General features: G+C 35.3%; 2 protein-coding genes across 2 annotated transcripts; both read right to left on the reverse strand.

Annotated features, from left to right (window-relative positions):
* Window positions 1–1627: 1627 nt before the first annotated feature.
* LOC129879957 (uncharacterized) lies at window positions 1628–6761 on the reverse strand. The gene is made up of 3 exons (XM_055953719.1): window positions 6554–6761; window positions 2615–2820; window positions 1628–2104 (listed from the first exon to the last, which is right to left on the reverse strand). The coding sequence occupies exons 1-3, from the start codon at window positions 6653–6655 to the stop codon at window positions 1840–1842; spliced, it is 573 nt and encodes a 190-aa protein (XP_055809694.1). The 5' UTR covers window positions 6656–6761; the 3' UTR covers window positions 1628–1839.
* A 4249-nt stretch (window positions 6762–11010) lies between these two features.
* LOC129874211 (uncharacterized) lies at window positions 11011–11990 on the reverse strand. Its single transcript, XM_055949469.1, has one exon. It carries the CDS (start codon window positions 11741–11743, stop codon window positions 11381–11383), a length of 363 nt encoding a protein of 120 aa, XP_055805444.1. The 5' UTR covers window positions 11744–11990; the 3' UTR covers window positions 11011–11380.
* Window positions 11991–16905: the final 4915 nt, after the last annotated feature.

Consider the following 16905-nt stretch of genomic DNA (forward strand, 5'->3'; position numbering starts at 1 on the left):
CTAAACTGATGAGATATCGAAAAGTTATTACATCCATAACAGGTGAATACGTTTCTTCATAGTTGACCCCGGGTCTTTGACAGAATTCTTGTGCAACAAGACGTACCTTGTATCTTACAATTTCATTTCTCTCATTTAGTTTTCGCACAAAAATCCATTTATAACCAACTGATTTTACACCTTCAGGGGTTTGGACTACATGTCCAAAACCCTCACGTTTAGCAAGTAAGTCTAATTCTGATTGAATTGTCTTTTGTCATTCTGGCCAATCATATCTATATCGACATTCTTTGATGGAATTAGGCTCAAGACTTTCACTATCTTGTATGAGGTTAATTGCAATATTGTATGCAAAAATATTATCCATCGGAATTTTCGATCGATATAAATTTATCTCATCACCGGTAGAACTTATTAAAAGTTCTTCATTCACTTGAGTCTCGGATTCACTGATTTCTTCAAGAATATCAGGATTACTCAAATCTTGACCTTCTTCGGGGGGTTTCTTTTGTAGTATCATTTTTGTTATTCCTTAAGCTTCTCTTTCTAGGATTTTTATCCTTTGAACCCAATGGTCTACCACGCTTCAGGCGTGTTTGAGATTTAGAAACTATGATACTAGTAGATGGTCCTTTTGGGACATCAATTCGGATAGGCACATTCACTATAGGGTTGATGGTCTGGCAATCAATTTGCCAACCTTCAGGGTTGATATAGCTGAATCAGACGTTTTGATGACAGGCAAGCCTGTGACCAGTGCCCCATACCTCCATATTTATAACATATACTTTCTGAATTTTTCTTTGGTAAAGCTTCTGGCTTTTCACTCTTCTTTTTGTACTCTTGATCATTTCTCGATGTTAGCCGAGCATCATGATTATAATTTCTTCTTCGACCATGACCACGACCATGACTGGGGCCATGACCTCTTTCTCGTTGGGTATAATTTTCCTAATTTACTTCAAGGGGTGACAAAGGACCAACGTGCCGACTATCATGATTTTTTTCATTAGCAGTTCGTTGTGGCATTCAGCAATCAGAAGGTAAGAAAGTAATTCAGAATATTTTTTAAAACCCTTTTCGCGATATTGCTACTGCATGAGCATATTCGCGGGTGAGAATGTGAAGTATGTTTTTTCAAGTTTATCTTGCTCAGTGATTTCTTCTCCGCATAAATTTAACTGAGCTATAATTCTAAATAAGACAGAATTATATTCGGTTATATTTTTAAAATCTAGGTGTCTACTAGACCCATCGATTGTAGATGTATTTCGACATCTAACGCCCATGATGAGTAGCCTTTTCCAGATATGTCAAGAGCAACAAATTCAAGTTTAGAAATATCAGACATTTTAAGAAAATAAAATTCTTACCCCTTCTGTTAACTTCTTAAAAATATAGCTCAAAGTGATGGTCGTTCGTGCTGATAACGTGTATAAAACTAAATAACTTAGCAAATTAAGAAAAAAAGAAAAATAAGAAAAAGGAGTAGAGGAGTGAAAACGTATCTGTGTATATCATTTTCAATGCCAAAAAACTGGCAATTTATAGCCAGAAAGAAGAGAACAAAAACTAGTGAGCAACTTGCCCACTTTAAATGGGTCCCACGTAAGAAAAAGCCATCTACTTATATCATAATAGAAGTTCATTTTTCTTCACCCAAACAATACAAGATTTTCTATTATCTATCTAATCTATTACTTAGCAAATACCCAAACAGAAAGAAAAAATAACCAGATATCATATAATAGATGATCTTATATGGAGTAGTACATTATACAACCATAGTGGCAATGATGTAGGTAATTTAGAGCCTAGCTAAAGTTTCTTCTGCAAAATCTATGCATAACCAGCCATCCCGACATTTGAGCTTGTACGATTAGTCTTGTGAGCTGGCTGAGTAGTAGCTTTCGTGAAGTACATGTAGAAATACACATTAAGGATCATGGTTGCAACGATAAAAACTGCTCCAGCAACAAAGACACCTTTCCTTAGTGTTTCGCAAGAGAAGTTTTCTGCTAAGAGCATATCACGATACTTGGTGTGGTAAGCATTTTGCTTTGCTCCAGCAACAACACATGCTTCTGCAACCAGGAATGTCAGCCTGCAGATGTATAAATGTTTAGTATACGTAGGATGAATCCTTTTAAGATGTCTTCGCATATAGTAACAGAAAAAATTGTAAAATCTCAGGATACTGCTTACAGATCATGTGAATCACCCCCAAAATGAAGTTCGAAAGGTATCTAAGCATTACTATTAAGAAATGATTTGCAAGATGGTGATTGCAATAACTTCATAACAAATTAGTGTACAAGGAGCATAGACAATGTGAAGAGTGCAAATGTTTAATGATTATCCACCATCGAGCATTCTAAATTGAGACAAACATTTAGATAAATGGAACTTCCTTTCCAGAATAACAAAAACATGTTATCTGATTTTCTTTTCTATAAAAAAAACGTCTGTGGACAGAACCATGCATATCTATATATGCCAGCAGAAGATAGTTTAATGCTGATTGTTGACTGGGTTACCATAATAATGTAGTTTATATGAGACTTTTACTTCTACATATATAAATGCAGTAAAGAAGTGATGATGAGACTCGCACCATGATGATATGAAGTATATAATGGCCCATGCACGATTTGAACCAGGAGATAAAGGTCTTCCGAAGCACATGCATTTTGTCACTCCCATAATCAATGCCTCGCCTGAAAGAAGAAACAAGAAAGCACCTACTCCATATCCAGTGGCAACGTCTGAGGTGTAAACACAATATGTACGATTGGTTACATTATCATCATGCAGAGTACCCTGTCAAAAGGAACCAAATTACACAGCTAATGAGCTGGTTCTATCTAGGTACAAATCAAAAGGTTGATTAGTAGTTTAAGTCATAGTCTAATCAGAGACTGCCATAACAGCCTATCTCAGTGCCTAAAATCAGAGACTGCCATAACAGCCTATCTCAGTGCCTAATCTTCTAAATCAATTGGTTGCAAAGATTGATTGATTTATCGGAGTTTTCCCTTCACTGCTCAATCCATCCTACTTGCAGCCCCTTAAGAAGTTTCTTCATACAGTTACCGAGTTTAATGTAACTTTTGCATGGATAGCAAGGCAACTAGACTAGACATCAGTCTACCATTACAAATTTTGAACCAAGAAATCTTTTGGGGCTTAACACCTTTTAATCTCTTGTTTCCTTTTTCGCCTTTTGCAATTGCAACACCTTCGAGTGTCATATATTAAGCTGCAATGTCATAGATGGATTCAGTCATAAGCTGTGTTCGTAAACTCACCCATTCATTCAACATCTTTCAGCTCATATAATTTCCAAAACACCCTTGGTTAATTGTTATTTTCAAACTCACTTGTACAAATTAATTCCATGAGAGACATCATCCATCTTTTTTTCCCTTTCTGCTTTAATAATAAAAGGATCATAAGTCTACTCAAAAGTGATACATCCAAATGTCTTCATTGTAAATGAGCAAGAAACAGAGAGTGTTAGCTTTTCACATATCTGATTATTCTTATCACAACCTAATGAACTCCTGTGCTAAACAATTCAATACAAGTAATCATTCCATAAACCTCAGGCAAGCTAGAAAAGGGGCATATTCCCACAGTAACTTTTGTTTCAAGCCTCCAGTGATGAAAAAGAAAGGGAATTTCTTGCAAATTCATTTCCCTATCCCTAACTCAAAATTGTAGGGACTCAACATCGACCTCCACGTTATTTTTTTTATCATCCAGTTGACAGTATGTGATTGTACTTCTGTTTGCAATGATACTGATTCATGTTTTGCAGACAGTTAAATTGAAAATCATTGTGAAAGTAAAGTACAGACTGTGAATAAAAAATAAACCCATTGGCTTCATAATAAGGGTTTCCCTAGCATTATAGTACAGAAGTTATCCTTGCTTATAGTGATCCTCAACATCAGATGAAAGTTCAAAGTCATTAATCCTACCAAATCGATAATTATTCTTGGGCGTAAATCTCAACCACATCCTTTTTTTTAAAAATCAAGAGGGTAAATCTTAACCTCCAGTAATATCTTTCCTGATTAGAGGTATAAGACCAAAAGAAGTATCATGCCTCTTGAATTAACTATTCACATGCTACAGAAACTCTCTCACTGCACCTACATCACTGGTACTTCCTTTTTCTTATCGGCCACATTCTGATGACAGCACACTAATTGTCAACCCCTATGTTTAAAAAGCACAACTATTTTAACAAACTCTTATCCTATTGCACCGTCCTGCTAACTACCATAAGAAATGCATAGAATTATGCAACTGCTGCGAGCACTCGAGATAATGAAAAAACAGGATTCATTCAACCGCTGTGACAACTTAAGAGAATGCAAAACCAACCTAAGGAAAAGAAATATTAGAGTTATGATCACTTCATCCCTCTAGACTCACTGAGACTACTCACAATACTTCTCGCTGCTACAACTCCTCATCTGAACAATTGCCATCGTTTCCTGTTTATTTCTCTGGTGGGAGTGTTTGGTAAGTTTCTGTTTACTTCACTTTCTGCTTTTAAGTGATAGGCAAAGAGAAATGCTGTTCAACGGGGATATTAACATTTTCTTAGTAAAGGACATTTAGGAATTATATTAACAGATGCAGTCAACAGTAGTATATAAATCAATTGCCCCGTCATTATACTAGGTAGAAATTATTAAACACAAGTGATTTATCTAAAGTTGGACATAAGGTTCAAAGTTCTTTAAAAAAGTAAGAGAACATTCACCAGCCATAGGTCCATACAGATTAGGGACCATAGCTGCTAATAATTCTTAGTTCTGATTATCACTTACAGCAACTCGGAAAAGAATGAAATGAGACAAGCGAAAATAGAAAATGCAGAAGAGCTTCAATTGATTTATTTAGTGGGCTAATAAGATCTCTCCTTTACATTTCAATTGGAAATTACATATACATCTCCTTTACATTTCATAGATGTATTTTGCAAGTGTCTGCAGTAGGTTGAGTAATTTGAATGAATACAAAATTTATTATGTTGGAGGGAAAGATCAAAAAAATGGTACAGTGCTTGACACAAATGAAAACAGACTTCCTTAAGAACATTTCGCCCCACCAAATAATGACATAATTTGGCATATGCCCTGGGATTCAACAAGCCTTTCTCTACAAAAGGGAGCAGGAATATCAAAGTGTATATAAACAAACAAGTCTAGTAGAAAATAGAAGGATTAGGTAAGAATTTGTAGGGGATAACGATTAGGTAAGAGAGAGTGTGTGAATTAACTCCATAATCACAAACTCTTTAACCTAATCATTCATCTCCTGCAGTCATTGTTCCCTACAAACTCTTGTTCCTTATCTTCTTTTCTTCGCTGGATGGGCTGGTTTGTTTATTTAAATTTTGATGGTCCTCCCTCTAATTATAGAGGAAGGCTAGTTGAATCCTAGGAGGATACACCTAATATTTCATTATATGGTGGGGTGGAACATCCTTAAGATTGCTGGAAGGAAAGAGCATGAAGATGGTACGACACTTGAGGCATGTGAAAACACGGTGTCCTTTGGTCTAAAAAGCAATTATCCAGGTTCATACCCAGTGTCAGATTGTAATATTTGATGTTGGATTAATTCAATTGTCCTAGAAATTGGAGAATTAGAAATCAAGTTCACTTCTTTGAGAAGGGATCCCTCACCTTTCCATAAGATGATACAGAATAAGCATTACAGCATGACATAATTCAGTAATGAAGCACAACCAAATGACAATCTGAATCATTCCGAATGAACTGCAAAATCTTTGAATACAAATCATCTACTTTCTACTATCCATAGACATCATTCTAATGATCCATTGCAACAGAACATAGCTATTGGTAAAATTAGCTACTATCAAACACGATCCTCTGACTCAGTGAGCAATAACAGTGTCATAATAATAACAAGTTAATTGGCGTTTGATGCATTTCTTCAAACTTTTCACATACTGGATTCTCTCCCCTCATTATACATCCAAGCATCTTGATCTTGGTAAGTTAACCACGCGTTAATTACATTCAGTAAATTTGTGCAACGGCTAATTACCGTAAATCTCTTCTCATTTTCAAATCCTACATGTTTTCACAGAAGGATATCCACAACACAATTATAATCAACAAGTACCACTACCCAATTCTATAACGAACATTTATCTATCAACCAAACCAACAAAATTTACTAAACATACAAATAGCACTGCAACAGCCTACCACTAACTATAACCACGAATTACTTTAAACACTCCTTCCAACATATAATAACACTTGCACACAACGAATTAACTATCACAATACTGAAAATTTCAAAAAAAAAAAAGTATGAAAGCAGACCGCCGAGCTAACAAATGCATCATTTCAGATCTTAATTAAGCAATACAATTACAGAAAGCACACAATTCTCGCTGGATCTACCTAAGTTTAAGCTCAATTTATACTCATCAGCTACATATATACACATAAAAACGCACTAAAAAGGCAAAAGCAGGTAGATAGAGGAGAGTGATTACGGTGCTCCGGCGACGTTCGGCGGCAATGGCGAATCCGAAAGCCGTTAAGCTCAGTACTATTACGAGTAGATGAACAAGGGAAGATCCTCTGCCTTCCGCCATTTCTCGAAGCTTCGATTTAGGGCTTTTCACTTCGCTTTAAGAGTGTGTGAACTGTGTTGTTAGTGAGTGACAGTGTGTGCGTGCTTTGTGTTTACTTTTTTGAGCAGTGTTTAAAGGTGGGAAATGGAAATTAAAAGGCGTGCAAAAAAGAAGAGGAAAGTACTCACGCGATGTCAAGGAACGTGTAGTATACGCGATGGGATTTTGGTCTCTGCACTCTGCTGTAATTTTGACTGTATCTCACTCGCGGGAGATTAGATTTATTGATGGGAAATGATAAGATGTGAGCGTCCTCATCTTTTGTGTGGTGGGTCACCTATATATTTTGATTTTTAACTTACGAAATTTTGGCTAAAATCATTCATAAACTATGAACTAAATATAAGGTACATCCTTATGTTAGCTTAATAAACAAAAACATTCCTATACTATTTCAAAAATTGCAAGATCCATCCTTCTGTTAATTGCAATCAAGAAATTAACGACACCAATAAAAAAAAAACGTGTCAAATCCGTGACTTTTCCCAGCCCAGTCCCTATTGTCTTCCACCTCCAGGATCCAATAAATAGGAGGCTTTAAAAACTTAGCTTTTTAGTTCTAAAATAGCCTAAACTTTTTTGACGAATTTTTTAATCATATGCTGTCATTTGCAAATTTTCTCTTCTTGTTCTTATAGTGATTTAATTGTTTAATGTATTTGATTTATGTTTTCGTCATTTTTTTGTTTCTCTGAGAGAAATTATTGTTTCCTAAGAACAATTAGAAATAATCAAGATTTTCTAAGTCAGTGTTAATATGTCCATTACATGTTTGATGAACTGTCAGAAAGATTTGCAAATTTTCTTATTTTCTTTTCTGTTGTGGGTTTGGATAGTTCCAATGTTGCACTCATTTAATAATATATAAAGAAGTATTTGGATGCTAGATAGATTAAAATGAAATCATAGGATTAATCTAGAGAGGCACCATTCTCATTAGCTTTCGTATCATAATATTTTAAATATTATACCGATTCTAAATTCTAAATTAGCATAATTTTCTATTTGAAGTTGAAAGAAAGTCAGATTATTTATTTTTTGTATTTTCTGGGAGTGATACCGTAAATCTAAGACTAATAACATTTATTATTCTTTGGTGTTTGGGTGAATTTGATATTCTCTTATGTTCAGATCAAAAGAAATTGCAAGTTTTTGAAGCCTTATTTAGGGGTAAAGTGTCACGACCCAAAATGGGTCATGAGTGGCACCCACACTTAACCTTCTAGGTAGGAGAACCAACGATACAAACCTCAACTAATAAATATAACAATAACGCGGAAGCTCAAATAAATACGTTTTCCCCAAAACCTGAAAGTCATCACATGAAGGACATCTAAATTCTAAAACTAAGTCTCGAATTATCAAACACCAAATAAATAAATAACATAACGTATCCGAAAACTAAGGACATCATGTCATGACAAGAGATTCCATCGCCAGCTAGAAGGATTGCTCACCCTGAAATCTTCTGAACTGGAGACTGACTAGAGCTGAGGTCGAGTCGAAGTCGATGGAACACTCGCTGCACCCCACCAAATAAAACAAGAAAGATACACGTAGGGGTCAGTACAGGGCAACATGTACTGAGTAGGTATCATCGGCCGACTCAAAATAGGAATCAATATGCAATAAATAATAGCGGGAAATCAACCATAGCACTTAATAGGTGGCAACCAACAAGATCAAGTGACAACACAATGAACAATTTCATAACCAATCAACAATATCAAGATCACACCTGAGGACTCAAGCCTTCACATCACACTCTTTTGGATAATGAGTTATTGGAGATTGGGTAGTATTAAGTCGTTTTAATTTGTTTTCCTTTAATATTATCGTGTCGGAAAGTGACACCCGATCCAAATATACCGTGTCGGAACGTGACATCCGATCCAAATATATCGTGTCGGAACGTGACACCCGATCCAAATATATCGTGTCGGAACGTGACACCCGATCCAAATATAATTAATTTATCATTCTTCATGATTACATTCCACTTCATTAACAATATTTGATCAAGTCTTCTTTATTCAAGGCACCATTTTTGATAGGGCAAGTTCGAGATTATGGATTTCACAGTTTCGGAATTTCAGACCAATCACAACAACATATCAATCATCCAAACCACGACAATTAAATGCGTAGTAAACTTCACACATTACTCAATGAATATCAATCACTATTAAGAGTCTATCTATGATATAGAATAAAAATCATAACCTACCTCAACCGAAGAACCGAAGTAAAGCAAGCTAATCCACCAATGCCTTTCATTTCTTCAAGCCTTATGTTTCCAATCTATCAATTATACAATATTGTAAGCAAACGAGTTCGTAGACACCCATACTATATATATGTTTAGCCTAGACCTATACCTATTATTTAATTATCTATCTCAATATACCAAAACTTAAATCATAATGTGACAATAATAAGAATATAAGCTAAATTACGAACCTCTCACAAAAACCACAATCCAATAACCTCAAAATCCTACTCCCTGTATCCTTATATCAATTCTATTCATTACCTACTCATAAAATTTATCATATATAATTGTCTATTAAAAACAAAAATGGACACATTGAAGTTCACGTGTACAGCAACTTTCAAATTCAAAAATAATAATCTTTTTTGCTTCTTTCTGTTCAATGTCAAGATGACATTATATATTGTCACTAATTTTTCTCCACCCTTCTCACCATGCTATACTAACAATCAGACCATATATATATAAAAAGAATTACACGAATTCTTACCTGAAGCACACGAAAATGTTCTCTGGCCACGCCGCAGAGTTTCGTTTTCCTTTTTCTTTTCTTTTCTTTTCTAATTTTCATGTACTACAATTCATAAACCCTATTCTTTTATTTTAATAATTGGTATAGAGCATTAATTAAATTAACACTTTAACCCACTAATTAAATAAATTATCGAAGTTTTTCCCTCAACTAAATAATCATAATTATCGAAAAGTCCAAAATACCCAATTAAAAATTTACGGGATGAGTCTTTTATGAATTAAAAATTCCTAATACTCAAAACGACCTAATGGGTCGTTACATAAAGCCTTGTTTTTGTGCCGTGAGATTTTTGACAGAGATAGATGGAAGGAGGAATCTCGCAATTTTTTAAATAGTACAGGAATGGTTTTTGTTCAGTGAGATAATAAAATGATGTATCTTATGTTTAGGCTATAGTTTAGGGATGATTCTAGCCCAAAACTCTTTTAACTTACTGTGGCATGGTAAAGTTTTGAAAACTTTGATTTAATTTTGATTTTCGATTTTTAAAAATGTTAAATTAGTTTGGTGGGTTTAAGTTTAATTTTGACATTTTTTATAATATAAATTGATAATTATAATTATTGGACTTTGATTAATTATGGTTAGATCCAACAAAGTTGGAACCTTATAGTGATGCATCAGCGATTGTATTGTCCAAGCCCATTTTTTTTGTTTTGTGAGAACCTGTGATACTTAAATGCAAATGAATGAATGATGACCTAAACAAGAAAGAAGACCCATTTTATAGAGTCCAGCTAAAAAATTAACTAGAATAAGCTCCCTAAAACCCAAGACAATTTGGCCTGTTTCAATTTGGATTGGCCCGTTTCAGTAATCTGCTTTTTATCCTGTTTCTTTTCGCAATTTATGATACTTTTAGATCATGTTTAAAGATTATTTTAAGCAAACTGAAAATTTCATGGAAAAACGCTACACAAAGACTATGTTTGTTAGCCAACTATCTAATGTTCTTATAAGAAGGACAAATATATTTACAAAATATTAGATCTATATTTAACGTTATCTAAAAAGATATTCAATTGCTATACATATTCAACTTTTAATAGTAATAAAAACAAAATCTAAACGATAACATAAACATGAGACATTTGCGCAACTCCCGTTGGAGTTGCTTCATCGTGAGGGAAGTCCATTTCAACATCTACTCACTATGTGGCCATTATACTTAGATTGTCACACTTGTAATTGCTACAAATGGGAAAATCAATTTGGCGAATTGTCAACCAATGAATGAAGTTGATTTTTTTTTTATAACTAGTGTATATTAAATTGTGAAATCAGTCACTAATACTTGTATTGGGATAGACTGACTCTCTTATATATACCCCTTAAAGATGTGATCCTTCTCCGAACCCTGTGTGAATACGCGGATGCTTTAATGCATCGGGATAATTTGTTTTGCTATTACTATCATGCTGCAATTCCCTCGGTTAGTTTATTACTTCTTGCCATTTCAATAAGCCAAGAAATTCAATAAATACGCTTAAATCCTTTGTCCCCTGTTTTATGAATTGAAATCAAATAGTAACAACAAGACAAAAAGATTATTTGACTGATAGTTAATCATAGTTAAGAGTAATCATAAAACGTTGTACATCTATACATGTGCATTATCAACCTATTACAACTAAACTTAGAAAGGTTATTGTAAGTAGCAATGTGACCCGTTATCACCTATGTTGTTTGGACTTTTTAAAAATGTTTTTGAGTTCGTGTCAGATCCTCTAAAAATTACATTACTTTTGAAAGATCTCACACGAATCCAACAATATTTTTAAAAATTTCAAGCAACATAAGGATCTGTCATGATTCATTAAAACTATACTTAGTAAAATCAAAATACAAACATGTCTAGTTTCTTCGAGTTTTCCTTTCTCTATGGACTTGGAACTTCCTTGATGGACTTCAAATCCCAAACATCATCATCCCACAAAACGTCATTGTACAAGTTAATATAAGCTTCTCCCAAGTACTCCATGTCCCAAACAGGTGACCAACATGTTCCCCATGACATTTGCTCATCCACAACATTATAATTACTCCATGAACAAAGCAATTCATTAATCCAATTATCACATCCACCCATCAACTCCACCTCCTTCACAAAATCTCCTCCAACATTTTTTTCCCTCTGTTCTTCCTCTATTTTCACCTCTTCGCTTTGTTTCTCAACAACCCTTTTGGCCTTTTTCTTCTCCCCATAGTTATTTCCTATCATCTTACTACTTTGCCTCTTCATCTTATACTGGATCTTGCAGTCAAGATCCCTTCTGTCTTTGCACTCGAAGGTCAATCTCTGTCCGACTTAAAAATACCTTGAACAAATATTAATGATTTTGCTCTTGATTTATACATTAACCTCTTGTTGAATTTGTTACAGTTGGAAGGAAATATTTGTTATTTATAGATTTTGAGAATTAGAGGTTATGCAAGTTGGTCTAAATTAAACAAGTGACAAATTGAGGGAAGAGAAAGTTTCAACTTCCCAATATCACGTGCAAAAGTTGATAATTGACCTTTGGGGAGCCATGAGAGTTCTATATATGAGACGTATATCATAACAAAATAGTAGATGCTTGTGTGACAAAAGTTCATTGAACAATCAACTATCTCAAATTGAATTGAATGTGACCTGTTCCTTTGTCGCAATTTGTCGGCATAAAAAAATCTACGATTTAATTATCTTTGCTATTTCACTTTTAAATATTATATAAATTAAATTTTAAACTTCCAATTACTAGAATTCGAACCTTTTATCGCGGCAAAGTTCAATGAACAATCATCTATATCAGTTGAATTGATGTGACCCGTTCCATTGTTGCATTTGTCGACATAAGAAAATCTACGATTTAATTATCTCTGCTATTTACCTTTTTATCTTTCATTAATATATATATCAAATTATTTTATTCATCAAAATTTAAATATTGCATGAATTAAATTTAAAACTTCCGAATACTAGAATTCGAACCTTTTATTGTGGAAAAAGTTCAATGAAGAATCAACTATATCAGTTGAATTGATGTGACCCTTTCCATTGTCGCATTGGTCGACATAAGAAAATCTAGGACTCAATTATCTCTATTGTTCCACCGCATTTTTTTTTAATCTTTCGTTAATATAAATATTTAATTATTTTATTCATCAAAACTTAACTATGTATAAATTAAATTTAAAACTTTCAATTACTAAAATTCTAATCTTTTATCTTAAAATTCAAAATTCATAAAGTTAAAATTTTGAATCGGCCTCTATTTTAAAGATTTAATTTGATTTGTTGTGATTTTCACTAAAAGGCTGGCCGTTTGAATTTGGGTCACGCCGACCTATGGTTTATTGGGATTACTGTTTTTCCGTACGAAGTATCTCAAGGTAAAACGTTTGATATAAATATAATATTTATATTTTAAAATATAAATTAATTTTTTAATTAGTGGTAAAAGACTATCACTTCAACTTGATTCTTACTGGTATTTCCTCCGTTTCATATTAGCTGATCAAATTTTATTTTATACGATATTTAAGAAATCATAAATAAAAAGATAAATTTATTAATTCACCCCTTAAAAAACTTTTTGAAAATTGTACAAACAAACGTGAACATTTTCAAAAAGAATTAAATTTGAGGATAATATAGAAAAAAATTACTCTGTCCACCATTTTTAGTTGTAATGATAAGATTTGACACAATCCTTAAGAAAAAACTAATTAGAAGTGTTGTTTGACTAATATATCCCTTATTATTATTATTTAAGTTTTATCTATATATGTACCTCTTAATTCTAGAATAATTAATGATAAGAGCAAAGTTGTAAAAAGATAAGTAATTCTTTCTTGATTGTTTAAATTGACAACTATTTTGAAACAACTATTTTTAGTATATATGACAATTAAAAAAGAACAGAGGGAGTAATTAATGCTTTTTTAATTTAATAAGGTGGACAACTAATATAGAATAACTATTTTTAGTATAATGATCAACTACTATGGGACGGGAGGAATACGTTAAATATATTATTAATATTAGAGATAACTCTATAAGAATGATCCATGTAAATTTAATAGTTCTAAAGAAATATACAAAATAAATATAATAGTTCTAATCACCTCTCCCCAATATTTCTTCGGCCTATCCCTATCCCTTCTGTAACCATCCATGGCCAACCTCTCACACCTCCGCACTAGGGCATCTGTGTCTCTCCTCTTCACATGCCTAAACCATCTCAGTCGCATTTACCGCATCTTGTCTTCCACCGAGGCCACTCTTACCTTGTTTCGAATAGCCTAATTTCTAATCATGTCGCTCCTGGTATGCCCACACATCCATCTCAACATTCTCATCTCATCTACTTTCATTTTTTGAACGTGAGAGATCTTAACTGGCCAACACTCCGCCCCATATAACATAGCCGGTCTAACCACCACTTTGAAGAACTTGCCCTTAAGTTGTGGTGGCACCTTCTTGTCACATAGCACACCGGAAGCGAGTCTCAATTTTATCCATCCTGCCCCAATACGATGTGTGACATCATCGTCAATCTCCCCGCTGCCTTGCATGATAGACCCAAGGTACTTAAAACTACTTTTTTTTGGATGGTCCGGTCACCAAGCCTAACTTCCACGCCAACCTCCTGAGGTGTTTCACTGAACTTGCACTCTTGTCTTGGTCTTACTTAGCTTAAACCCTTTAGACTCCAAGGTATGTCTCCAATCCTCCAGCTTAGCATTAACTCTGCTACGAATCTCATCGATCAGGACTATGTCGTCCGCAAAAAGTATACACCATGGCACCTCACCTTCAATTTGTCGCGTCAATCCATCCATCATCAAGGCAAATAAAAACGAACTAAGGGCTGATCCTTGATGCAACCCCATCACAACTGAGAAGTGCTCTGAGTCCCCTCCTACTGTCCTTACCCTGGTTTTGGCACCCTCATACATGTCCTTGATCACCCTAATATACGCCATAGGTACACCTTTAGCCTCCAAACATCTCCATAGTATCTCTCGTGGAACTTTATCGTAAGCCTTTTCTAGATCGATGAATACCATATGCAAGTCTCTCTTTCTCTCCATATACTTCTCCACCAGTCTCCTCATAAGATGGATGGCTTCTGTAGTTGATCGTTCCAGCATAAATCCAAACTGATTCTCTGAAATAGACACGCCTCTCCTAACCCTCATCTCCACCACTCCTTCTCACACTTTCATAGTATGACTTAGAAGCTTGATACCTCTATAGTTGTTGCAGCTCTGGATATCCCCCTTATTTTTATATAAAGGGATCATTATGCTTGACCTCCATTCTTCGGGCATCGTTGTTGTCTTAAAAATGACATTAAATAACCTAGTCAGCCACTCCAAACCTACAAAGCTCACGTTTTTCCAAAATTCCCCAGGAATCTCGTCGGGTCCGGTCTCTCTTCCCCAGCTCATCCTACGCACAACATCCTTAACCTTTTTGACCGAAATACTCTTGCAACACCCAAAATTGTAAAGCCTCCCTGTATGTTCCAAATCTCCCAACATAATCTCTCTGTCCCCTTCTTCATTCAAGAGTTTATAGAAGTACGACTGCCATCTCTGTTTAATGAGAGTCTCCTCTACCAATACTTTTCTATGCTCGTCCTTAATGTACTTCACTTGCTCCACATCACGTTCCCTTCGCTCTCGCACCCTGGCTATCTTGAAAAATTTTCTATCCCCGCCTTTCTCTTCTAGTTCAGTATAAAGGCATTCAAAAGCTGTCATTTTTGCCGTCGAAATCGCCGACTTCGCCTCCTTCCTCGCTATCTTATAAAGTTTTCCATTCACCCACTTCTCCACCTCATCCTTGCTTTCTATCAGCTTCGCATACGCTATCTTCTTTGCTTCCATCCTCCCTTGCACTTCTCCATTCCACCACCAGTCCCCACGATGCCGGCCACGAATATCTGTCGAGACTCCCAACACTTTCCTTGCTACAATCCTAATACTACTAGCCGTCCTATCCCATATAATGTTCGCATCCCCGCCACTATCCCAGGTCCCCATATTCTTCAATTTCTCTCCCAACTCTAGGGCGCTATTCGTGGTCAAACTCCCTCATCTGATCCTAGGTCGGTCATTCCCGACCCTCTTCTTCCTCGTCATCTTGATCCCTAAATCCATCACCAAGAGCTTATGTCAGGTCGTAAGGTTGTCGATCAGAATAACTTTATAGTCCTTGCATAGACCTTTATCATCCTTCTTAAGGAGTAAAAAATCTATCTGAGTCTTAGACACCCTACTCCGAAAGGTTACCAAGTGGTCCTCCTTCTTTGGGAAACTCGAATTGGCTATCACCAACCCAAAAGCTCTTGCGAAATCCAAAAGTAAAGCTCCTTCTCTATTTCTGTCACCAAAGCCAAAGCCTCCATACATATCATCATACCCTTCTGAAATAGACCTGATGTACCAATTGAAATCCCCTCCCACGAAAAGCTTCTCAGTAAGTGGTATGCCTCCCACTAACTCATCCAAATCCTCCCCAAAATGCCTCTTATCCTTCTCACCTAAGCCCGTTTGCAGCGCATAAGCACTAATAATGTTCAACGTGATCCCTTCAACGACCACCTTAATCGACATCATCCTATGAGTGACTCTCCTAACCTCTACCACCTGATCTCTTAAATTACTGTCTACTAAAATGCCTACCCCATTCCTATACTTCGATCTACCAGAGAATCAAAACTTATACACGTCTACCTCCTTAGCTTTAGAGCCTACCCATTTGGTCTCTTGTACAAAAGCTATATTAATCTTTCTCTTCTTCAAAATCTTAACTAGCTCTATGGATTTTCCCGTCAACGTCCCAATGTTCCAAGAACCTACTCTCAGTCTAGACGCTCTTTTAACCCACTTATACCTCCTTACCCTCGTCCCCGTCCCAAAGCGAGAATATGACCCTAGTCTACTATCACTATCCAAAGCCACGGAAACGCGTATGAACTAATAAATTACTCAAATAAATTATTCAAAGGTTTAAAGTCACCAAAATGTAACTACAATTGTATAAGCAAAGAATAGATATGGAAAGGTATGGAAACCAGAGGTACCAACTCGAGTTGAAATGAACTTGGTTGCCGCCGAAAAACACTGTTCACGTAGTCTCATTATTCCTCCGTATTAGTAGGCGCGTTAGCGCACTATAATTTCTTGTGCTCTGACTTCTGTTATTATCTTTCTATTATTTTTTGTACTTTAATTACTCTATTTTATTTGCGTTATTCGTTATTTGCTTTTCCATATTGCTTTGAACTTCTTAGCCTTATCTGATCTCTTTTTATGCTTTTTTGAGCTGAGGGTTTCTCGGAAACAACCGTCCTACCTTGGTAGGAGTAAGGTCTACATACACTTTACCCTCCTCAGACCCCGCGTTGT

Source organism: Solanum dulcamara, chromosome 2 (assembly GCF_947179165.1).
Source record: "Solanum dulcamara chromosome 2, daSolDulc1.2, whole genome shotgun sequence".
Classification (NCBI taxonomy): Eukaryota; Viridiplantae; Streptophyta; class Magnoliopsida; order Solanales; family Solanaceae; genus Solanum; species Solanum dulcamara.